General features: G+C 45.2%; 1 protein-coding gene across 2 annotated transcripts in view; it reads left to right on the forward strand.

Annotated features, from left to right (window-relative positions):
* Positions 1 to 25,623, forward strand: part of LOC114304594 (serine carboxypeptidase-like 40) — a 41,359-nt gene that overhangs the window by 2,073 nt on the left and 13,663 nt on the right. For both annotated transcript variants that reach the window (XM_082915724.1, XM_082915725.1), the window contains exons 2-3: positions 22,900 to 23,007; positions 23,245 to 23,519. In XM_082915724.1, the coding sequence (XP_082771850.1) occupies positions 22,900 to 23,007; positions 23,245 to 23,519 (383 nt within the window). The remainder of the gene's footprint in view (positions 1 to 22,899; positions 23,008 to 23,244; positions 23,520 to 25,623) is intronic.

Raw genomic sequence — 25,623 nt, forward strand, 5'->3', positions numbered from 1 at the left:
AAAATAGTCGGTAAATGTATAATTTTAAAAAAATATAATTGACCATTGGCGACTAAAAATTTAGCCGCCAAATGTATAATTTAAAAAATATACTTGAGCTTTGGCGACCAAAGTTTTAGTCACTACAGACTTAGTTTTTGGCGACTAAAAGTTTTTCTAGTCGTCAATACCTTTTCGCCACCGTTTTCCAGTGACCAAACCGGCGATTAAAAAATTTAGTCGGGGAAACTTAAAAACTGATTTTTGGCGACTACAAATTGACTTTTGGCGAAAAATTAAAAAAATTGCTTAAAATATTAAAAACATTCAGTAAAACAAAAAAAAACACGGAAAAATGATAAAATAAAATTTTCTGAAAAGTATTTTTGAAAAACTCTAACTAAGCAATAAGAAGTTCTTTTTTAAAAAGAGGTTAAAAGTCAAAATTATTATTATTATTATTATTTTTACATTATAAGGAGATCTTTTTTGAAAAGAGGTTAAAAGTAGTTTTTTTAGCTTTTGATCTCTTTTGAATCACATTATTTTTCTAATTTTTTTACACATTAAAAAAAATAAATAAAAAAATAAAAAAATTAACTTCTAACTTACTTTCCAGAATAACCCAAAATTAGTGAGTTAGTAATTCAATTATCATAAAAAATTAAAGGAAAATGTTTGGAACTCCACAAATGAGGATCCCCACGATTCCCATTGATGTTTTGACCATTGATATGTTTGAATTTTTTTTACTATCTCTAACAGTGATATGAATGATTCAAATCATTTTGAAAATTATGAAAGATTATTTTTTATGAAGATTTCTATAATTACTAAAAATTAAAATAATCCGTTGACTCAAATTCTTAACCTTTAATATTTTTACTATGGCTAATTTGGCATAATATAAAAAAGTCAAAAAGTTAATTATCCTATTTAAATCACATCATCTTATTTAAATTACATCACATCTCTATCATATTACTTCAAATCTAATTTATATTTTATAAAAAATCAAAAAATATACATATTTAAATCATTCTAAACAAACCCCACAAGAAACAGCTATATAAAGAGCACTTGGCCAATGCCCGAGTGTGAGTGGGATTTACTTTTTTCCAATGGTGAATTTTTCTTGGAGATACTAAAGATTCTCAACTACTACAACTACAATATGTGATATTTTGGTCATTGCAACTGTTAATCTTTCTTTGACACGCGTAGTGAATGGTATTATGACAATTATTTATTCCTTTTTTAAAACTTCTTAGTAAGAGTAGAAATTTTAACACAATTTAATAGTTATTTAGGATGTGTTATATAGATATATTTTTTAATTTTTTTTAGTTACAAAAATAGAGAAAAAAAGATGTAAATATGAGATAATTTTTTGATTTTTTACAAAAAAATGTGTAATAAAATATTGTAGTAAAATCAAGATGACCATTTTATCTTTTTGACTTTTTTAGTAGTTGAATTCAAAAGTCAAAATAATAATTTTGCCATAGTGACTTTCCCCACAAACTACCCTCGAATAGTATAAATTTTTTAACTTTTTAATAATTTTTTGATTTTTTAATTTTTTTAATTTATTTCAAACATGACCTTACTAATCAAGGTTGCTTAATTATTGACAAAAATATGTTACACGATACGCAAAAATATAAAAAATTGATGAGAAACAATATCAAACCAATATAAGTAACTCGCATAAACCATTTGAAGGTTGTTGCCAATTTTTGGAGTTATTTATGAACTATTTTGCATGACTTTTTTAATACCATCTTGTTATATTCTCCTAATTAAACTTCTCTAATATCACCTTAATGATGTGGATAAAAGAATAAAGTTTGAGAGAGAGACGGAGGAATGTGGGTAGGCCTTCACGTGAGTCTTAGCACGACATTGGAAGTGAAATTGGAAGCCCTCAATTGGGAATGAATCGTTTTTCTTTTGGATAATACAAAAATATTAATTTATATACAAATAAATATATCAATTAAAACACAAGACATGCATATGAGATATATAGGATGTGTTTGGTAACGTTTACGTTTTCAGTTTATATTTATAAAAATTTTATAAACTGATTTTTGTTTATTTTTTGTCTATTTTTAGAAAAACATAAACTACAAACGCGTTCGGTAATTGACAAAATGTTTAAAAAAAATTAAAAATATAAAAAAGAGTGAAAAACGACAGGTGATGGCAAGTGGCGGCGGAAGAGGGTGGTGGAAAGTGGTGACGGTGGGTGGTGGGTAGATGGTGGTGGGTGGATGGGTGGGTGGGTGGGTGACGGTGGCGAGTGGTGGGTAGTAGCGAGTGGGTGGTGGTGGTGGCAGGTGGATGGCAGGTGGTGGTGGCAGGTGGATGACGGGTGGTGGTAGTGGGTGGGTGACGGTGGCGGGTGGTGGGTGGTAGCGAGTGGGTGGTAGTGGCGGGTGGTGGTGGCAAGTGGGTGGCGGGTGGCGGGTGGGGGTGGGTGGTGGCGGGTGAGTGGTGGGTGGTGATGGTGGGTGGTGGGCGGTGATGGTGGATGAGTGGGTGACGGTAGCGGGTGGTGGGTGGTAGCGAGTGGGTGGTCATGGCGGTGGTGGCAGGTGGTGGGTGATGGTGGCAGGTGGGTGGCGAATGGCGGTGCTGGCGGTTAGGTAGCAGGTGGTGGTGGTGGTGGGTGGGTGGGTGACGGTGGCGAGTGGTAGGTGGTAGCAAGTGGGTAGTGGTGGTGGTGGTGGTGGTGGTAGTGGGTGGTGGCGGCAAGTGGGTGGCGGGTGGGTAATGAGTGAAGGTGGTGGTGGGTGGTGGGTGGTGGTGGCAGGTGGTAGATGGTGGTGGCTGGTGGGTAGTTAGTGGTGGTGGCAAGTAGGTGGCGGGTGGTGGTGGTGGCGGGCGGTGGATGGCAGTGGCGGGTGATGGGTGGTAGCAAGTGGATGGCAGGTGGGTGGTGGGTGGTGGTGGTAGTGGTGGTGGCGAGTGGGTGGCAGGTGGGTGGTGACTGGTGGTGGGTAGTTGCTGGTGGTGGCTAGTGGCGGCGGCGGGTGGTGGTTGGTGGTGGTAAGTGGGTGGTTAGTGGGGTAGTAGGTGGTGGTGGGGGGTGGGCGATAGGTGGTGGTGGCGGAAGACGGTGTTGGAAAATGGTGGCGGGTGGTGGCTAGTGTTGGGTGGTAAAAAAAAAAAAAAACTGAAAACTTAAAATGGAAACACATTTTTTGTGTTTTCATTTTTTGGCCAAATTTATAAACTGAGACCACTGATTTATAAATCAAAAATTTTACCAAACAAGTTTTTTTTTGAGTTTTTAAAATTTTTGTAAATATAAACAGAAAACTGAAAACGTAAGTGTTACCAAACGACACCATAGAGATGTAAAAATGACTGGCGACCTGTGGGTGGCCCAAAGCCCGCCCTCGGTCTGAGATGGGCCCGGCTCGTTTAGGCCTGCTTGGGCCAAGGCCCGAGCCCAACCCGAACCCTTAGGCTAGGGCTTGAGCCATCGTTTTGAAGCTCAACTCGGCTAGTGGGCCTGACCAGCTTGGCTCAGCCGGTGGCTTAGCCCATCAAGCAGTTTAAGGCCCACTTAGGGTTCGGCTCGCCCAAGGCCGAGTGTATTTTGTAGTGGAAAATAATAAACTTTTGGTAGAAAAAATTTTTAAAAATTAAAAAAAACTGATCAAGCCCGCCCAAGTTCGGCCCATGCCCGAGGCTAGCCCAAGTCCACTAGCCCAGCCCGAGGCCTGACCCACTGGGCCACCCAAGGCCTGAATACCCCTAGGCCTAGGCTAGGGCCTGGATTTAGGTTTTTGGCCTGTGGGCAGGCCCGGTCCGACCTGAATTTTTGACGAGAGCCTGCAAGGCCCGACATGGGTCGGGTCAGACCAGATTTACATCCCTAGAGATATACCACTTGACATATAGACAAAATCACATATCGTGTCTTCATGTGTGTTTATTTTTGGGATTTTTATTGATAAGTCCAATTTAGAAGTGTTTTAACCCAAGAAGTCCATGAAGGAATTTTTTAACCCATTTAGTCCCATGTATGTATAGTTTTATTTCATAAAGTCCATTTTCTTGATTTACACTATTTTCTTGGACACTTATGCCCTTATATTTAATTTTGATACCCATATAAATATTTTTTGAACGATTAGCAATTTAATGATGTAAACATTCATATTTTACAATTCACATTGGTAGGAATATAAAATTGGCCCATGGGCGGCCCGAAACCCGGCCGCGAGCCGGGGCAGGCCCGGCCCGTTGACAATGTGAATATTCACATTGACATATTAACATTCACATTAATAGAAGTGTAAAATTGACCCCCGTCCCGTGGCGGCACGAAACCCGCCTGCGACCCATGGCCTGCCCGGGGCGGTCCCGGTCTGGCCCGTCGACAATGTGAATATTCACATTGACATGTTAACATTCACATTGATAAGAGCATAAAATTGGGCCGCGGCCCATGGGCGGCCAAAAGCCCGTCCGCGGCCCGGGGCGGGCCTGGCCCGGCCCGTTGACAATATGAATATTCACATTGACATGTTAACATTCACATTGATAAGAGTATAAAACTGGACAGCAGCCTAGGGCGGGCCCGACCCGGCCCGGCCCGTTGACAATGTGAATATTCACATTGACATGTTAACATTCACATTAATAGGAGTGTAAAATTGGCCCCCGTCCCGTGACGGCGCGAAACTCGCCCGCGGCCCATGGGCGGCCCGGGGCGGGCCCGGTCCGGCCCATTGACAATGTGAATATTCACATTGACATGTTAACATTCACATTGATAAGAGTATAAAATTGGGCCGCGGCCCATGGGCGGCCAAAAGCACGCCCGCAGCCCGGGGCGGGCCCGGCCCGGCCCGTTAACAATGTGAATATTCACATTGACATGTTAACATTCACATTGATAGGAGTGTAAAATTAGCCCGCACCTCATGGCTGCCCGAAACCCGCCCACGGGCCGTGGGCGGGCCCGGCCTGCCTATTGACAATGTGAATGTTCACATTGACATGTTAACATTCACATTGATAAGAGTATAAAACTGGACAGCAGTCCAAGGCGGGCCGACCCGGCCCGGCCCGTTGATAATGTGAATATTTACATTGACATGTTAACATTCACATTAATAGGAGTGTAAAATTGGCCCCCGTCCCGTGGTGGCGTGAAACCCGCTCGCGGCCCATGGACGGCCCGGGGCGAGCCTGGTCCGGCCCGTTGACAATGTGAATATTCACATTGACATGTTAACATTCACATTGATGAGAGTATAAAATTGGCCCGCGGCCCATGGACAGCCAAAAGCCGGCCCGCTGCCCAGAGCAGGCCCGGCCCGGCCTGTTGACAATGTGAATATTCGCATTGACATGTTAACATTCACATTGATAAGAGTGTAAAATTGGCCCGCAGCCCGTGGGCGGCCCGAAGCCCGACCGCAGCTCGAGGCGGGCTTGGCCCGACTCGTGACAATGTGAATATTCGTATTGACATGTTAACATGCACATTGATAGGAGTGTAAAATTAGCCCGCGCCCCGTGGCTGCCCGAAACCCGCCCACGGCCCGTGGGTGGCCCGGGGCAGGCCCGGCCTGACCTGTTGACAATGTGAATATTCACATTGACATGTTAACATTCACATTGATAAGTGTGTACAATTGGCCCGTGACCCGTGTGCAGCCCGAAGCCTGATCTCAGGCCGGGGCGGGCTCGGCTCATTGGTAATGTGAATATTCACATTGACATGTTAACATTCACATTGATAGGAGTGTAAAATTGGTCCGCAGCCCGTGGGCGGCTCGAAGCCTGATCGCAGTCCGAGGCGGGCTTGGCCCGACCCGTGACAATGTGAATATTCACATTGACATGTTAACATTAACATTGATATGAGTGTAAAATTTGTCCGCTGTCCGAAGCTCGCCCGCGGCCCGGGGTAGGCCCGGACCCAAACTCGGGCAGCCCACGGGCTTCAGGCCGCCCGTGGGACGCGAGTCAATTTTACACTCTTATCAATGTGAATGTTAACATGTCAATGTGAATATTCACATTGTCAATAGGCCGGGTCGGGCCCGCCTCGGGCCGCCCACGGGCCGTCCACGGGCCGTGGGCGTATTTCGGGCAGCTACGGGGCACGGGCTAATGTTACACCCTTATCAATGTGAATGTTAATATGTCAATGTGAATATTCACGTTGTCAACGGGCCGGGCCCGCCCCGGCCCGGGGCCGGGCTTCGGGCTGCTCACGGGTCACGGGCCAATTTTACACTCTTATCAATGTTAATGTTAATATGTCAATGTAAATATTCACATTGTCAACGAGCCGGGCCGGGCCCGCCCTGGGCAGCGGGCGGGTTTCGGGCCGCCCACGGGCCACGGGCCAATTTTACACTCCTATCAATGTGAATGTTAATATGTCAATGTGAATATTCACATTGTCAACGGGCCGAACCGGGCTCGCCCCGCGCCGCCCACGGGCTTCGTGCCGCCCATGGGACGCGAGTCAATTTTACACTCTTATCAATGAGAATGTTAACATGTAATGTGAATATTCACATTGTCAACAGGCCGGGCCGGGCCCACCCCGGGCCGCCCCACGGGCCGTAGGCTAGTTTCGAGCAGCCACGGGGCGCGGGCTAATTTTATACTCTTGTCAATGTGAATGTTAACATGTCAATGTGAATATTCACATCATCAACGGGTCGCCCAGGGCAGCCCACGAGTTGCGGGCGGGTTTCGGGCCGGCCACAGGCCGTGGGCTAATTTTACGCTCCTATCAATGTGAATGTTAATATATCAATGTGAATATTCACATTGTCAACGGGCCGGGCCCGCCCCGACCCGGGCCCGGCCCGCCCCGACCCGGGCCCGGGCTTCGGGCTGCCCACGGATCATGGGCCAATTTTACACTCTTGTCAATGTTATTGTTAATGTTAATATGTCAATGTGAATATTCACATTGTGAACGGGCCGGTCCGGGCCCGCTCCAGGCGGCGGGCTGGTTTCGGGCCGCCCACGGGCCGCAGGCCAATTTTACACTCCTATCAATGTGAATGTTAACTTGTCAATGTGAATATTCATATTATCAACAGGCCGAGCCGGGCCTATTTTTTTGGCCTGTGGGCAGGCCCGACCCGACTCGAATTTTTCCGGGCACCCACGAGGATCGACATGGGCCGAGCCCCTACACATTGACGATATGAACATTTACGTTGACGGTGTGAACATTCACATTAAGGGTATTTTGGTAATTATGTCACCCATAGGACTTATTGAAGTATAAGAAAATAATGTGAACTAAATGGAACATAAGTAGATGAAAAGGGTATTTTGGTCTTCTTATCTCAAATTGGACCTAATGGAATAGTCAAAAAGAATATGGGTTGGATGGAATAAAACTCTTAGAAAATGGATTTATCAAAAAAGCTCCCTTTATTTTTTATTGGATTTTGTGCTATTTTGAAATATTTATCTAGCTATTTAAAAAAATCATGACTTAACAACCATGTTACTTGTACAAAAAAAACAAAAAATAAACATAAAAACAAAAAGTTTGTAAAAACTAAGACTTGATTTTCATATTTTGGACCCATTTCCTTGTCACACATTTGTAAATTATTTTGTATTTTATTTCCATAAATAAACATACTTTTTGGGGATTTATATTTTTAATCATTCGTGTAGTTATTTTAATTTCTACTTTTTGTTGTTTATTTATGAAGTTTTTTGGTTATATTAAAGTGTTGCTTGAGAAGTTGGAGTTTGGCTAAAAAAAATAAAAAATAAAATAAAATTAAATAACTAATAAAATAAAATATCACATCTTACACATCAATTAATTATTTTTTCTTTCACAATCATCTATTCAATTACAAAAAAGTTACAAATCATTTCAAATAAATAATTTTTTTTCATCTCATAAAATAGTAAAAAGGCCAACAAATTTTTTTTTATTAAAATAGCTAAATTACCAAACGAGTACTCATTAATATTGTCATTATAGATTTAGCACAAAATGTGTGTTTATTTGTGGACGGCTTAAACAAGTTGTGTTCATGTTAATAGTATCATGTCGTCGGTCATAGTTGAGTTAACGTGTTTAGATGAAATCAAAAGGCTTGTCAAAGTTAAGAAGTGCTTGGACCTCACCAAATCCCCTCTCCTCTGAACATGAGCTAAATTTATTGTCAAAAAATGAAAAAATCGAAGCTTGCATCAAATTTTAATCAAGTCCCACAGAGTCATTTTTTGCCACATTTAATTTTTTGCTAAAAATGCAACGGCTTTTTCCTACCAAAATTCACTACTTTATGAACCAAAAGTCGCAAATAAAAGTTTCAAAACTATTAAAAAAAATTCTACTAATTACAAAATCTAAAAAATAATAAAAAAATATAACTAAAATTTAAATTACCTCAATAATCACAATATATCTATCTTCAAAAAATATGAAATCAGGAAACCAAAAACTTGATATTGCTCTAAACCAATGATAGAGAAATAGTTTGATTAAATTAGAGTGGAGTATTCATAAAGTAGCCAGGTAATTGTGAAATGAAATTTAATTGTTAATCTCGTAATCCGTCTATAATCCATAAACATGTCATATTTCAAACTGTATTCATTTACATTATGTCTGTGAAATCGTCTATTTATATATGAGTTGAACGGATTAGACGAATTTTACGAATCGGATAAACCACCGGCCACTCTAAGATTAAAGAGAGAGTAATGCTAGAGATCCTAAATATTCTATCAAAAGTTTTACCAAATGTCTCACATGGGTGTGGGACTCACACAATGTGGGTCCCATGTGAGTCCCACACCTATGTGAGACATTTGGTAAAACTTTTGATAGAATTTTTGGAGCATCTAGCATTTTTGTTAAAGAGAAGCCTCTCCATTAATATTATTAAAATGGGTTTCATTGATTGATTGTGTGAACAGTATTTTAGTTGTAGTTATAGCTACTAAGTGCCATTTTGGGAACATGGTAATGTCCAAAAACGTGGCTGCCAAAAACGCCAGAAAAGTCATTTGGCAAGTGCCAAAAACGCAGGCATAAAATTACAAATTAGGGCGTATGAAAAAAAAATAAAAAAATAAATCTCTTATGTTGGGTAAGGGTATTTTGGTCATTTTAATTTGATTTGACACCATAAATAAATATTAAACTAAAAAACAAAAAGCCAGCTTTTTACCAACTTCCCAAATCACTTTCAAAAAAGCTAAAAAGCTTGGTAAAAAGCTAAAAGCCAGCTTTTTACCAACTTCTCAAAACAACCCTAAGTGTCATGACCTTTTGCCACCAGGTAAATGCGGAACGCCTGGTATTTCGCGCCGCTCGTTCTGTAACTTTTTTTTTTTTTTTTTTTGGTTTCAATTTTTTGAATCATAATGCTACGATGATACGTTTTCTTGCACCCTCGTTCCTTATTCTCATTAACTAATAATATCTATTGACATGGGTAGCCCACGAGGCATACGGCCCACAGCAAACCACCTCGAACCCATCGCTTAGGATCAATAGCATAACCCGGTTGGCAAAGCCCAGGACAGCTGGAGGCCATCTAGACATGGGGGGCTAATGGCATTCGGGCACATGGCAGGTGGAACACGGGCCACATCAGCAGACAAAGATCTGCAGAGTTATTACCACAACACATCACCATTAATGCATCCCATCACAGCATTTATTACGACAACACCTCTCCGTCGGAACAGAGCCCCCTCGCCCTGAACAAGGTAAGCTACGGCACAGGCTTTCGGCGGAAGGGGGGCACATCACGAGGGACATTGAAATGATTACCAAAGGATATAAGCAAGAGTAGGAAGACAAGAGAAATGTTAAGTTTTTTATCTCTCCATCTCTCTCTCTACATTTTCTTCTTCCTCTACTAATTCTCACGCCTGAGGGTTCACTGGGGGACTGCCCCGTTCCCCTTTGGACTTGCATGCAGGTCATTTGACGGAATCACCACCCCAAACCGGAACTTGAAGAGCCTGTACCAGCACGACCCATCCACCCGGGACGGATAGGGTCATCAGTTGGCGCCGTCTGTGGGAAACTTGTGGTTTATCCGTGCGCTAGTTGTGTTCGCTATCGCCGGAGCCCTCCTTTCTCACTATTACCTTTTTCCTCTCACCCGTCCAGGTGTATGGTCACGACTAGGTCCATGGCCTCCCACCATAATACTACCGATCATCAAACAGACCCTTCCCATCCAAACAACCCACCACAGTACATCATCGAACTTACTAACAGTATTAAACGCATGGTCGAGCAAAACCAGGCCCTGATCAATGCTTTGCTCCAAAGAAACCTCCCTGCTCCACCTCCAGACATTCCACCCAACCAAGAAAGAACCCCGGACCACACTGCTCCACAACCCCCTCCCCCCAACCTCCCCAACCCAGAAGGTTTACAACCCCCTCCTCCTCCAAATGTGAGCCTACCACCCCCGCCTCCACGCCCGCCGGTCGTGCCACTAGCCCCAGAGGGGGAAGCCAGCAGTGTCCAGCCCCCATTGACCGACCATGGCGACAACATTCCCCTCTGGAACGCAGAACTCCAAGCCATGAAACTCCAACTACAAGGGGTCATCCAGAACATCCAGCACAAGCCCTCAGCCACCGCTAACTCGCCTTTTGTTGCCTCCATCCGCGACAAACCGTTGCCCGCCAAGTTCAAAATGCCTACCATTGACTCCTTCGATGGCACGACGGACCCAGTCGACCATCTGGAAACCTACCGCACCCTCATGATCCTCCATGCTTTCCCTGACGAGATCATGTGCCGAGCCTTTCCAGTGACACTAAAGGGATCAGCACGATTGTGGTTTAGCCAGTTACCGGCGGACTCCGTCTCTACCTTCCAACACCTCAGTGACTCTTTCCTGAGCCACTTCATCGGGGCCCAGCGTCAGAGATACCCAGTCACCCAACTCCTAAACATTCGTCAGACCGAGGGGGAGTCGCTCCGCAGCTTCGTCACCCGCTTCAACACCGAGGCCCTTCAAGTAGCGGAGAATGACGACAAGGTCATCCTCACCGCCTTCATGGCCGGCCTGCGGTCGTCGGATTTCCTTTTCTCCCTCTCCAAAAACCCTCCCACCACCATGGCAGCCCTACTCTCCAAAGCCCAGAAATACATGAATGCTGAAGATTCCCTGGCCGCTCGGCAAAAGCCCACCCCTAAAAATCCGATCCCTAGAGACAAGAGGAAAGACCCCGAAAACAGAGCCGCCCAGTATAATAGCCAAACACCCCACTATAATGACCGACCCCCCCGTTCCGACCGATCGACTCCGACCCGACCGCCCGGTCGGTTTGAGCAACACACACCTCTCAGATCCAGCGGGACTACCCCCTCAAGTGGCCCCTACCTTCACGAAACCCTTACACTCGAAAAGATCAGTCCAAATATTGCCGTTTCCACCAAGACCATGGTCATACCACCGACGAGTGTATTAACCTCAATGATCAGATCGAGACCTTCATACGCCAGGGCCGCCTCAGCCGATTCACAGACACCCGCCCTCCACAGAGGCAAAGAACCGACCTCACCAGGAACAATCGCCGACAAACACCACCCCGCAATCAAGCCCCACCTAACCAAGGCCACGATCGCCCACCACCACAACCTCGGCCTCCTGGTAATCCCCCTCCACCAGTCGGAGAAATCCGAGTTATTTCAGGCGGCCTTGCTTGCGGGGGACCATCCCGCTCGGCTCAGAAGGCAGAACTCAGAAAAATCAAACAGGGCTCAGACAAAGCAGTGGTGACGGTGGATCGACCTCCCAAACAGTCAAAACAATGGATCGAACCTATCACCATCACCGACACTGACTGTGCAGGAGTCCGTTACCCACATGATGACCCCCTTGTCATTTCCGCCATCCTCTCCAACTACGAAGTCAGACGAGTCCTCATAGACAATGGCAGTTCTTCAGACATTATTTTCCTCAATTGCTTCCGCCAGCTCAAGATTGGGGAAGAAAGCTTGTCTCCTCTCCAAACCCCTCTGGTCGGCTTCACCGGCGACCGTGTGACCTCCATCGGCTCCATCGATCTACCTATCACCATTGGCGAGCACCCGCGGCAGACCACTAAGTTGCTCACCTTTCTGGTGGTCGACTGCCCCTCTGCTTACAACATCATCCTTGGCCGCACAGCCCTCAACGCCTTCCAAGCCATCACATCCACATATCATCTTGCCATCAAATTTCCCACCGATCTCGGTGTCGGAACTGTCAAAGGAGAACAGACCGTGGCCAGGGAGTGTTATGTCGCCTCACTCAAAGAAGTCAAGCTAAAAGAGGCCATGATCATCGAATGGCTCGACGTCCGAGACGAGGATGAGCTGGTCAGAGGTGAACCTGTAAAGGAACTTGTTGAAGTTAACATTGATCCCACCAACCCAATCAAAACCGCCAAGATTGGCAGCCAATTACCTTCCCAAGCCAAGGCCGACCTTATTGCTCTCCTGACCGAGCACAGAGATGTATTCGCATGGACCCATTTTGACATGCCAAGCATCGACCTCTCCTTCATAACCCATCGCCTCAGCATCGAACCCCACTTTCGACCCCACCGCCAGAAGCAACGCATTTTTCATCCGGAGCGCAACACCCTTATAGCCGCCGAAGTTAACAAACTCCTCGAGGCCCAGTTCATAAAAAATGTGGACTATCCTAGGTGGTTGTCCAACGTGGTCCTCGTCCGCAAACACAATGGCAAATGGCGGCTCTGTGTCGACTACTCTGACCTGAACTGAGCTTGTCCCAAAGACAGCTACCCCCTTCCCCGCATAGATCTGCTGGTCGACGCCACGGCCGGTCATCAAATGCTCAACTTCATGGATGCCTTCTCTGGGTACAACCAAATCCTGATGTACACATCTGATCGGGAGCACACATCATTTATTACCGACCGAGGTACCTACCACTATTGTGTAATACTGTTCGGATTGAAGAATGCTGGGGCCACTTATCAGCGGCTGGTTAACGCCATTTTCCATCACCAAATAGGTCGGAATATGGAAGTCTACGTCGATGACATGCTAGTCAAAAGCAAATACTCCTCCGATCACCTCACTGATTTACGTGAGACCTTTGCCACCTTGCGCAAGTACCAGATGAAGCTCAACCCAGAGAAGTGCGCCTTCGGCGTAGGGTCTGGCAAATTTTTGGGCTTTATGGTCAGTCAGCGCGGCATCGAAGCTAACCCTGAGAAGATCAAGGCCTTGGTTGAGATGCAGTCGCCTAGGACGGTCAAAGAGGTTCAGAGACTCACCGGCCGAGTGGCGGCCCTCAACCGCTTCATTTCCCGTGCGACAGATAAGTGCTTGCCCTTCTTCAAAGTTCTTCGGTAAACTTTTGAATGGACAGCTGAATCCGAAGAGGCCTTCCAACAGTTAAAGCAATGCATGGCCAACCCCCCCTTCTCTCCCAAGTAATCACGGGTGAACCCCTCTTCCTCTACCTAGCAGTATCGAGAACCGCAGTCAGTGCAGCTCTCCTCAGAGAAGATGGCTCAATTCAACGGCCGGTCTATTACATCAGTCGGGCTCTCAGGGGCGCGGAGCAAAACTACCCCTTGCTGGAAAAACTGTCCCTGGCCTTGGTCATTGCCTCCAGACGACTCCGCCCATACTTCCAAGCCCACTCCATAGTGGTCCTCACCGACCAGCCCCTGAAGAAGGTCATGCAGCAACCAGAACTCTCAGGTAGACTGATGCAATGGTCCGTAGAACTCAGCCAGTTCGACATCTCTTACCGCCCTCGGACAGCAATCAAGGGGCAGGCTGTAGCTGACTTCATCATGGAGTTCACCAAGCCGACCCCGACCACTACACCTTCGCCCCCACCAACTCCAACAGAGCCAGAAGATCCTCATTCTTGGACTCTTATTGTCGACGGTTCGTCCCGAAGAGAAGGAAGTGGTGCCGGCCTCATCCTCACCTCCCCTGAGGGCGGCTACTTCAAATGTGCCCTCCGTTTCTTGTTTGAAGCAAGCAACAATGAAGCCGAGTACGAGGCATTAATAGCAGGACTCCACCTTGCCAAGGACATAGGGATCAGCCACCTCCGAGTATTCAGCGACTCCCAACTCGTCGTCGGTCAGATGACGGGGGACTTTGATGCTAAGGAAGACACGATACGAGCTTACAGGGACCTGGCACTCTCCCTTGCTCGCCTCTTCAATACCTTCCACATCAGGCACATTCCTCGGGTGGAAAACTCCAAAGCAGATGAGATGGCTCAGTTGGCCTCTGCTGACCATCCTACTCTCAGCCATGATGTCCGCGTCGAATATCTACACCACCCAGCCATCTCACCTGATCTGCAGGCTGTACAATACATCCAAAACGAACCCATCCCTTGGGCATCCGACATTCTCCTATTCTTGACCACAGGAGCACTCCCAGATGACCAGCAGCAGGCTGCCAAAGTCCGATCCCAAGCGTCCAATTACGTCATTGTCGACAGTATATTGTACAAGTGCGGTTTCTCCCGGCCATATCTACAGTGCCTCAATCCAACTCAAGCAACTTATGTAATGCAGGAGATCCATGGGGGAATTTGTGGTAATCACTCAGGTGGCAGGTCCCTTGCCCAGAAGATACTCCGTACTGGGTATTTTTGGCCAACTCTTAATCAGGATGCGATCGACTTCGTGCTCAAATGCGATAAATGTCAACGCTTTGCCAACATCTCCCATGCTCCTCCTACAGAGTTAATCACACTCTGCAGCCCTTATCCGTTTGCCAAGTGGGGAATCGACCTGGTTGGTCCACTTCCCACCGGTCGAGGCCAGACCAAGTTCGCGATTGTCGCTATTGATTACTTCACCAAGTGGGTCGAGGCTGAACCCCTTGCCACAATCACCGAGCGAAACACCACCAGGTTTATCTGGCAATCGATCATTTGCCGATTTGGCATCCCTCAAGCCATCATCTCTGACAATGGCAAACAATTCGATAACGCGAAGTACAGAAAATTTTGTGCAGATCTCTAGATTCAACCATGCTTCTCTTTCCCCGGTCACCCCCAAGCAAACGGCCAAGTTGAGGTCACCAACCGTTCCCTTCTGAAAATCATCAAAACTAAGCTTGAAGCTGCTAAAGGCCTTTGGGCTGAAGAACTACCAAACGTACTCTGGGCTTACCGAACCACTGCTCGCACTCCCACTGGTGAAACCCTTTTTCGCTTAACATATGGCGCTGAGGCAGTTATTCCGGTAGAAGTCGGTTTGCCCGCTCCCAGGGTTTTACATCCGGATCTAGCCGCAGCCGAAGAACTCCATCGAACAGACTTGGACCTCGTCGAAGAGCTAAGAGAGACCACTGCTATCAGATTGGCTTCGTACCAGCAGAAAATGAGAACACACTACAACCGCCGAGTCTGACCACGAGAGTTCTCCGTAGGGGACCTTGTCTTACGAGAAGTGACTCTTGCCACAAAGAATCCAACCGAGGGCAAACTGGCAGCCAAATGGGAGGGGCCCTACGTTGTGAAAGCCCGACCACGACCAGACACTTACCGACTTCAAGACATGGAAGGTCGAGACCTGCCCCATCCCTGGAATGCGGAACATTTGAAGCGTTACTACCAATAAGTTCATACCTTTGTATTGTCAATATTGTTGTATTTCCCTTTTATACATAATGCAAATTCCGACTGGTGACCTCGGCTTTCATAATTCAACTGTCTCTATGTCGCTCCCATAACTTTTTCACTTGCAGCATTTCAAAAGCCTCAGCCAGACTGAGCACTTCAAAGCCTCGGCCAGACCGAGCACTTCAAAAGCCTCGGCCAGACCGAGCACTCAAAGCCTCGGCCAGACCGAGCACTTCAAAAGCCTAAGCCAGACTGAGCACTTCAAAAACCTCGGCCAGACCGAGCACTCAAAGCCTCGGCCAGACTGAGCACTTCCAAAGCCTCAGCCAGACTGAGCACTTCAAAGCCTCGGCCAGACCGAGCACTTCAAAAGCCTTAGCCAGACTGAGCACTTCAAAGCCTCGGCCAGACCGAGCATTTCAAAAGCCTCAGCCTGACTGAGCGCTTCAAAGACAAGCAGAACCACATTTCTTAACACTTAGTCACATTTTGAAGCTTCTTCATAATTCCAGGACCGCGTTTTTACCTAGTTAAATTCTAAACATGCTCTCACATATTTCATTTACTAATCAGATTATTTGCCGCCTCACCCAGTTTACAATTAACTGTTTAGTTACAATTTGCAATTAACTGTTTAGTCTTCATCCGTGCTTAATATTATGTTCTACAATTTGCTACTCCAATTTTTCGATCAAACACTATCATGCTTTCAATTTTCATACAACTCCAATCACACTCCGCAGGGAGGAACTTTTAACTTTAACTATACACGATATCTTTATTGACCCAATCTTTATGACCAGTTTTTATAACAACACTTCATTTATTCTGGCAACATAAACAAAATAAACAAAATTCAACTGGCAACATAAACGAAGTCACCTTTGTACACAAATTCATTACAATTAAATTCTTCATACATTCATTCATTCACTCATTCCTTTACATTGTGTTCACAAGTACATTACAAAAAAAAAAAAAAAAAACAAAAAACAAAACACACAAACACAGAGCACGCCCAGTTCTTCTTCTCCCTGGCTACTCCTCCTCACTAGACGCCAGATCTTCTTCTTCAATGCCTTCGTCCAGGGGGGTCTGGGCCACATTATCTTCACCTATCGTCACACTACTAAGGTCCAAGTGTGGGAACAGCTCTTCAGCTCTACGCTTGAACATCTTCCAACCGCTGTCCCAGAACTCGGCCATTTCGTGCTTGTAGAAGTCTGACTGCTGGAAGCTTTCAATCACCTCTTCCTCTGTCCTACCTCCAGCAGTCTTCCTTGATGGGCCCACCCCCCCAGACTCTTGCCCAGCCAGACTCCTGGCGACAGCGGCGTCTACCACCAGCTGAAATTCGGGGGACCCTTTATATTGCTCCACTGCTGCGACGCACAGATCCGGGTAGGCCGCCCTCTCAGACGCCGCCTTCGCCCTCTCCTCGTCCAGCTCCCTTTGTAGGGCCCCCCTTTCAGCAGCCGCCGTCGCCCTCTCATCTTCCACCCCCTTCTTCAGACTCTCCAGCTCCGCCACTGCCTTCGCCTTCTCTATTTCCCACTCCCTCAGAAGCCTCCCATTCTCCTCCTCCACTCTGGCACGCTCCTCCCCTAACTCCTTCAACAGATCCCCAATTCTGGAATCTGCTTCATCCTTTTGCCTGACCAGCTCTTCGTTGCTGGTCATGGCCTTTTCATGCCGCTCGACAGCCACGGCGCAGGCTCTTTTAGACTCCTCCAACTTTTTCTGTTCACCAGCCAGTTGGAACTCGAGCGACACGACCTTACGGCGTGTGTCCTCCAGCTCCAACTTGACTGCTGGCAGATCGGCATGGGCAGTCTTCCAGTCGGCACTGTCCTTCTTCAATTTGGCCAACTGGGCCTTGGCCTCCTCAGCCTTTAACTTGGCAGCCCCTGCCTTCCTAAGGAGGGCCCCTGCCAAGGTAGTTACCTCCATTTGGGCGGAGTATAACCCCTTCAGCAGGTCAGCCTCATTATATCCTGATGCCGCGCGCATAGCTGTCTCTTCCACAATCTTCACCAGGCGGTCTGACCGCGCCCTGGCTGGGCCTTCTTCTCCCTCCAACCTTCCAGCTACCGTGCGCGCATGATAGATCCCCGTCGCCAGACGAACCCCTCCTGCCTGGGGGTCAGGCCCCTTCTGGACCTGTTCCCTTCCGCTCGGCACTGCCTCAGTCAGCCCAGCCTCCACTTGCACTGCTGGAGCAATCTCCACAACCTCCACCATTGGGATGATCTCCACCACCTCTGGGGCGTCCTTAGCCACAGGGACCTCCACCTCAGTTGGGGCCACCTTAGCCCTCTTGGCCCCAGACTCATCTGCGACTTCGTCTGGGGCACTCCTCTTTTTCTTTTTCTTCTTCAGAGCCTCCCCCTCTCTTCTAGCCTGCTCTTTTACAGGGTCTACAGGAGGCGGCCGCAGCTCAAAACTACTTAAGTCTTTTTTCCCCAACGGCCTTGGGCGCGGTCGGATTCTCTCCCGGGCGATCGGTTGAGGCGGTCGGTCCCTTTGCGCTTCCTTCAACTTCGTGGCCTTGGCCAGAACGGCCCGATCCTTCACCTCCTGAGCTTTTCTCCTCGCCTCCAATTCTGCCCGGCCAAGGTCTCCGCCATTCGGCTGCGGTCCCAGCCCCGCCTCAAACAATGCAGACGGTTGGACAAGCTCATCCCATTTGGCCTTCTCTCTCTCTTTCCATTCCTTCACTCTCTTCACCCTCTCTTCCGCCACCGCCCCCAGTCTCGACTCCATCGACCTGGTAGGCACCTTCCAGATGGTGCGCACCCCCACTCCCCCAGTAGCAGACACGTAGAACCACCGTGGCCGCCACTCCTTGATCGACGTAGGCAGCCCCGCCACCAATCCCCTCCCCATCACCGCCTGTAGGGTGACCCAAGTTTCCTGCTGCCCCGACGCCTTGTAACATGAAAAGAACTCGTCTACCGTCATGGCCTCCCCCCCATTCGCCTTAGGCCACGCACTCGCACAGGCCAACAGAATCTTCCATGCATTGGGCATCAATTGCCCCAGCGCTACCTCCAGGCGATTCAGCACTTCAACCACCACTTGAGGCAGTGGCAACCTCAGCCCACCTTTTAACGCCTCCTCGTACGGGGAAAACTCCCCTGGCCTCGCGGTAGATGGCTTTTCCCTTGATGTTGGCAGCAGTAACTCTACCTCCACCGGAATCTGGTATCGTTCCCTGATAACCTCCAAATCCGCCGCTGTGAGTGTGGATCTGTCCGCCTTCGTGTGCCACTGATCTGGCTCCACCTGGCTTAGTGGCTTTGGAGCCAATATCAGGGCCGACGCCTGCGATTCCCCCACCCCCACCCCCACCATCCGTGTGTCCGTCCTGTATCGCGCTGCTAACTCCTCCTCATCATCATCCCCTAGCGGGTCCACCCTCACATTGACTACTTCTTCTTGTGCCATTTCTAGGGTTTACTTACAACTCACTTCTAGCACAGGAACAAGGAAGTTGAGAGAATGCTACACAGGTGTGTCGTACGCAGTGAAGGAATAAACACTTGGATATTTTGAGTTTTTGTACAAACGGTAGGTGAAACGCATTATACCCAACACCCCCGGTTTACCCGTATTCCATGGATCCACATTAATTTTCGCCCGTTTCAAAACCTTTCAAATCAACTGCCAAAACCGCCTTTTCAAAACCCCCCTCGTGACCTATCGTTTCATTTCTGCTCCAACGCTTCATTTCCCCCACGATATTACCACGTGTATGGCCACGATGCACTGTCCCCTCCCCTTTCCCTGTCCTTTCCATTTCAAATCATCACATGGCCCCACCCTACCCCCTCTCTTTTTGAGCCCCGTGCCGTCCTGGTCGGCACGCCTCTCGGTCGACCCCTCCCGCTCGGCCACTCTTGCGGTCGGCACGCCTCTCGGACGACCCCTCGACCGACCCCTCCCGCTCGGCCACCCTCGTGGTCGGCACACCTCTCGGACGACCCCTCCCGCTCGGCCACCCTCGCGGTCGGCACGCCTCTCGGACGACCCCTCCCGCTCGGCCACCCTCGCGGTCGGCACGCCTCTCGGACGACCCCTCCCGCTCGACCACCCTCGCGGTCGGCACGCCTCTTGGTCAACTTCTCCCGCTCAGTCACCCTTGCGATCGGCACGGCTCCCAGTCGACCTCTCCACTCGGTTCGAACTTCCCTTCCTTATTACTATTCCCTTCGTTGGACTAAAGCTGCACTCGGAAATGAGGGACTACTGACATGGGTAGGCCCACGAGGCATACGGCTCACAGCAAACCACCCCGAACCCATTGCTTAGGACCAATAGCATAACCCAGTTGGCAAAGCCCAGGACAACTGGAGGCCATCTAGACATGGGGGGCCAATGGCATTCGGGAGCATGGCAGGTGGAACACGGGCCACATCAGCAGACAAAGATCTGCAGAGTTATTATCACAACACATCACCATTAATGCATCCCATCACAGCATTTATTACGACAACACCTCCCCGTCGGAACAGAGCCCCCTCGCCCTGAACAAGGTAAGTTACGGCACAGGCTTTCGGCGGAAGGAGGGCACATCACGAGGGACATTGAAATGATTACCAAAGGATATAAGCAAGAGTAGGAAGACAAGAGAAAGGTTAAGTTTTTTATCTCTCCATCTCTCTCTCTACATTTTCTTCTTCCTCTACTAATTCTCACGCCTGAGGGTTCACTGGGGGACTGCCCCGTTCCCCTTTGGACTTGCATGCAGGTCATTTGACGGAATCACCACCCCAAACCGGAACTTGAAGAGCCTGGACCAGCACGACCCATCCACCCGGGACGGATAGTATCATCATCTATAATCTCATTTTTTAATTATATTTTCGTATTTTTAGAAGTAAAATAATGGCAGACTCACCCACTTGTATTTAGTCCTAAAAAATAAAGAATATAAAAATAAAATTATATATAACATTTTTTAATTTCAAATTTTATACAAATTTGTTGCACTTACGAAAATTAATTTCACCCTCTTAATTCTTAACGCCACTCACCACTACTAGTTTCGGCCACTTTTATCTGCCTTTCCCAACCCCTCCCACTATTTCCTAACCTCTCTATACAGTCCGTTCCTACTCTCCAATTCGTCACCACCCTTAGGTGTCACCTCTAGCCTTTTCTTACCCTTGGGAAGAATGAAAGAGAGACACAAAAGGCTGGAGAGGACTTGAAGGGTGGTAGCCGGATCTATGGATGGTGGAAGGAGGCTGGCTGGAGCTAGTGGTGGTGGGTGGTGGCTTACATAAGGCTAGGGTTAAAGTTAAAGCTTGGCAGGTAAGGGATGAAACAAAATTAAAATTTTATGAATGAATGAATTTGCAATAAATCTTTTCTTTTTGTATAAGTGGGGGTCAAATAACAAATTGGGGTGGTATTTGCCGCACCTATATGTATAGAAAAAAAAATACAAAAATAGACACACACAATAATAATAATGATGATGATGATGATGATGATGTGTGGCCATTTTTTGGGGTAGGGGGTTGAGAAAAGGAAAGGAAGTAGGAAAAGGAAAAAGTACATTTGCAATAATAAAACTTGAATTCAAGTATAACCCTTGACAACGGAGCAACTCAACCATGAGGTCAACCTAAAATTCGTTTTAAGTTGTATAGAATAACACAAAAGAAGAATTAGGATCATGTAATTAATTTTTCTTATTAATTAATTTTTTTACAATTTTATATACACCATTGTTGTTTAATGGAGGCACTAATGTTAATAGCAATGATAACTCCAACAGAAACACATGTGGATTCATTTCAATATATTTATGAAAATGGCATTGTCACATTATTATTGTAATTTTTTTTTTTGTATAAATTTTATGTATGGATAGTATTTTTTATAATATATTATTAAATTCCAATCATTTGGACTTAAAATTAAAAGTGTCAATTACACTAACACCCCCTTAATTATCAGTAAATATTAGTTTACCTCTCATATATGAGCCTGTACCTATATTGACTTCATCAATTATGAAAATCGTATAAATATACTTTTTTTAGAGGTGGCCTGAAGGGGGTCGCAAGGGTAAAGGTGATACATTTTGTAGTCGAGGGGGTCAAAATGTAAATTAATTGATAAGAAAATAAAATAATATTTACTTATAGTTGAAGGGTCTTGGTGTAATATCCCAAATTTAAAAAAAAAAAAAATAGTTATATGAGTCTTTCAGGGTCAATTATCACCTATATTTATGAAGTTGAGACGTATAGATTCCGACTGAAAAGGAAATGCCCAAATCCACCACACACATATGTGCCAATAGTTGAAGGGCCTTGGGTGTAATATCCCAAATTAATAAAAAAAAAAAAAAAAGGATTATATGAGTCTTTTAGAGTCAATTATCACCTATATTTATGAAGTTGAGACGTATAAATTCCGACTGAAAAGAAATGAGTCAAATCCAACATACGCATATGCTAATAGCTACAATGGTGGACAGAGTCACCCACCCATTTGTTAGATAGTCAATGCATTAGTTGTATTGCAAATTTGTGGCTAAACACCGAATATAGAAGTGGGACTACACCCACCCACAAGCACTTCTCTTATTAAATCCCATGCTTCAAAATTTGTATTACATGATGTATTATTTTTTTTTGATCGGCATGTGCTGATGTATTATTAATGTCACTACTGTTATTATATAAGAATTTCAGATAAATAAAATTATTTCCTCATCAATTAAAACATTGCATTTTTCTAGTGGGTATTAATTACATAACCCTTCTTCTCATTAATTTTCATATCAAATTTACTCATCACTAGAGATAGTGCTTTACATGTCACATTCATAAACTATGCCGTACAATACATGGACAAGAAAGATAGACATAATTGCTAGAATTTTCAATAGTTTATTGTGCCTCTGTTTGGCAAGATGGTTTTGAGGCTTTTTTGGCTATTTTAGCCACAAAAAACAAAATAGGCTATTTTAGCCATAACAAACAAAACATCACATCCAACCCATAATCATTACATTCTTCTCTCACAAAAAAAGCCAAAAAAGCCAAAAAGCCCTTCCCAAACCAAGTTTTTTAGCCCAGACTAAAATAGCCAAAAAAGCCAAAAAGCCAAAAAGCCAACCCACTTCCCAAACGGAGGCTGTATTTATGTAGCAAGATATCAGGAAGGTATAATATGATATGCACATTTTGTATAAAAATTTAATCATCACAACATTACATTTCCCCCCCTAAAAAGTTAATAAAATCAGGTAGCTTAATGTTACTACTTTATATGAACACAGGCCCAGGTTGTTCTTCTCTTGCCTATGGAGCAATGCAAGAGCTTGGACCATTCCGTGTCCATAGTGATGGCAAAACTCTCTACAGAAATAGATTTGCATGGAACAAAGGTATATGATCATCTTTCAGAAAAATTACATGTACAAAAAATATAAAGAAAAATCAATGTGCACTTCATTTTTATTTTAGGTATACTCAAAATGAATGTCACACTCGCACATTGATTTTTTTTTTTTTTTTCCTCGTCTTTTAATTTTTAATTTTTTTTTTTTAATTTTTTCTGAGAACCATGTGTTTTGAATATCTAAATTTTCTTATATATTCGAGTGTGGGGTGTTTACATACAGCTGCAAATGTATTGTTCTTGGAGTCCCCAGCTGGAGTAGGGTTTTCATACTCGAATACAACATCAGATTATGTGAGTGGGGGTGACAAAAGAACAGCTTCAGATAATTATGTGTTCTTGTTGAATTGGTTGGAGAGGTTTCCTGAGTACAAAACCAGGGATTTTTACATTGCTGGTGAAAGCTATGCTGGCCATTATGTGCCTCAGCTTGCACATACTATCCTTCACTATAACAAGGGCCCTAACAACACCTTTATCAACCTCAAAGGGATCATTGTAAGTCCCTCTCTCTCTCACTTGAAACTAGGTCCCTAGCAATTACAATTCTAAAATGTTTAATTAGGTGAATAAAGCAAAACTAAGAGGTGATGTTGATACCTTTATTTTTGTTCTGCGTATATTTTTGTGCATGTAACACGGCTCAGAGATAGACAAACATGGGTGGTCCATCCATGTGTTTTGTCCACATTGGAAGTTGGACTAATGTGGATAGAATAGAAGCATAGGCCAGTGCATATTCTTCCTAGCCAATTACAAGAACGAGAGTACAATTATTGAACAATATTTAACAAATTTACAAATATTGTTTATTCCAAACAGGAAAACTATAGAATTCTATTGTCACATAATTGGTGCATAGTCCAATCAGGCACTCAGGCCAGGCAAAACTGACCAGCCTGGACCTTTGCCAACTTCCACCTGTGAGTGGTGCTTATTGTTCCTTGCTCATAACATATAATTATATGAAAGAAGCATAGAATGCTAGAAATCAAAAAATAAGTAAATAAATAAAATAAAATAAATCTTAGAAATGTGAGTAGTATAGTGTGGGTGATACTCAAAACGAATCCTATCTACATATTTCATAGGGTAAATTACACATGATCGTCCTTGAGGTTGAAGAAAATATAGTAAGTTGCATAGTTGTGGCATTATTACGCTGACATTCCTTTCAGTAAAGTAAAGGAACCAAAACTAATGCAAATAGTGTAAAAACACAATAATAAACAAGATAAAATATATATTTGAATGTAAAACATATAACAATATCATTTTTTATTTATATGATTAACGAATTTTCAATAAAAAGAAAATTAAGTGTTTTGTGAAAATTGACGAAAGGTAAAATAAAATCTAAGATATCTTCATTGAATATTATAAGAGATTACAAGTCATATTTATATAGCAGTACAGGTAACAAACTAACAAACTAATTAACCTAACCACACTTCTAACTAACTACACATCATGTAACTAAGTAACTAACTAAAGCTGTTACAATCTAACTAAATCAGTTACAATCTGTTAAAGAATGTTGTCTACAGCTGCAACACATGACACTTGATGAACAGCACATTACACTGAATGATTACACTGAATGAACCTCTTGGACCTCTTCCTTATTAGGCCCCCTCAAGCTGAGAGGGGGAAGACCAACACGACGCTTGGAAGTGAGAAAAGAAAATCTGGCAGTGGACAGAGATTTGGTGAAGATGTCAGCCAATTGATCCAAAGAAGGAACATATTTGAGACAGAACTGACGACGAGCAACCTTTTCACGAATGAAATGACAGTCCACTTCAATGTGTTTAGAGCGGCTGTGAAAGACCGGATTAGCAACCAAGGACAAGGCAGACATGTTGTCACACTAAAGAACTGGTGGAGATGGTTGAGGAATGTGAAAATCAACAAGAAGCATTTGTAACCAAGTGAGTTCTGTAGCAGTGTGTGCTAAGGACCGATATTCAGCCTCGGTTGAGGAGCGAGACGCAGTGGACTATTTCTTGGAGGCCTAAGAGATGAGATTAGAACCTAAGAACACACAGTAACCAGAGGTGGAACGTCTGTCGGTGGCATCCCCAGCCCAATTAGAGTCAGAGTAGGCTGTGAGATGAAAAGAACCAGGAGCAAATAGAAGACCATGAGAAATGGAGCCTTTAATGTATCGTAAGATACGTTTAACAGCGGAGAAATGTGCCATAGTAGGGGCATGCATATGTTGGCAGGCTTGGTTGACAGCATAAGAGAGCTCAGGACGAGTTATAGTAAGATACTGAAGAGCACCTATAAGGCTGCGATAGAGAAAAGGTTGGGAGAATGAGAGAGAATTAGCAGCAGTAAGAGAAGGTTTAACTGATGTAGATGTAGCACAAGCCTTGCAGGTAGTCATGCCAGCTTTAAGAAGAAGCTCCAAGGCATATTTCTACTGGGAGAGAAAGAAGCCTTGAGCAGTGGACTGAACAGAAATACCTAAGAAATAGGAAATATCCTCTAATTCTTTCATGGAAAAAACATTGTGCATTTGAGTTAATAAGGAATGAAGGTAGGACTGATCAGAACCAGTAAGAAGAATGTCATCGACATATATAAGAAGAAAGGT

Source organism: Camellia sinensis, chromosome 2, assembly GCF_055761805.1.
Source record: "Camellia sinensis isolate YWXY chromosome 2, ASM5576180v1, whole genome shotgun sequence".
NCBI lineage: Eukaryota > Viridiplantae > Streptophyta > Magnoliopsida > Ericales > Theaceae > Camellia > Camellia sinensis.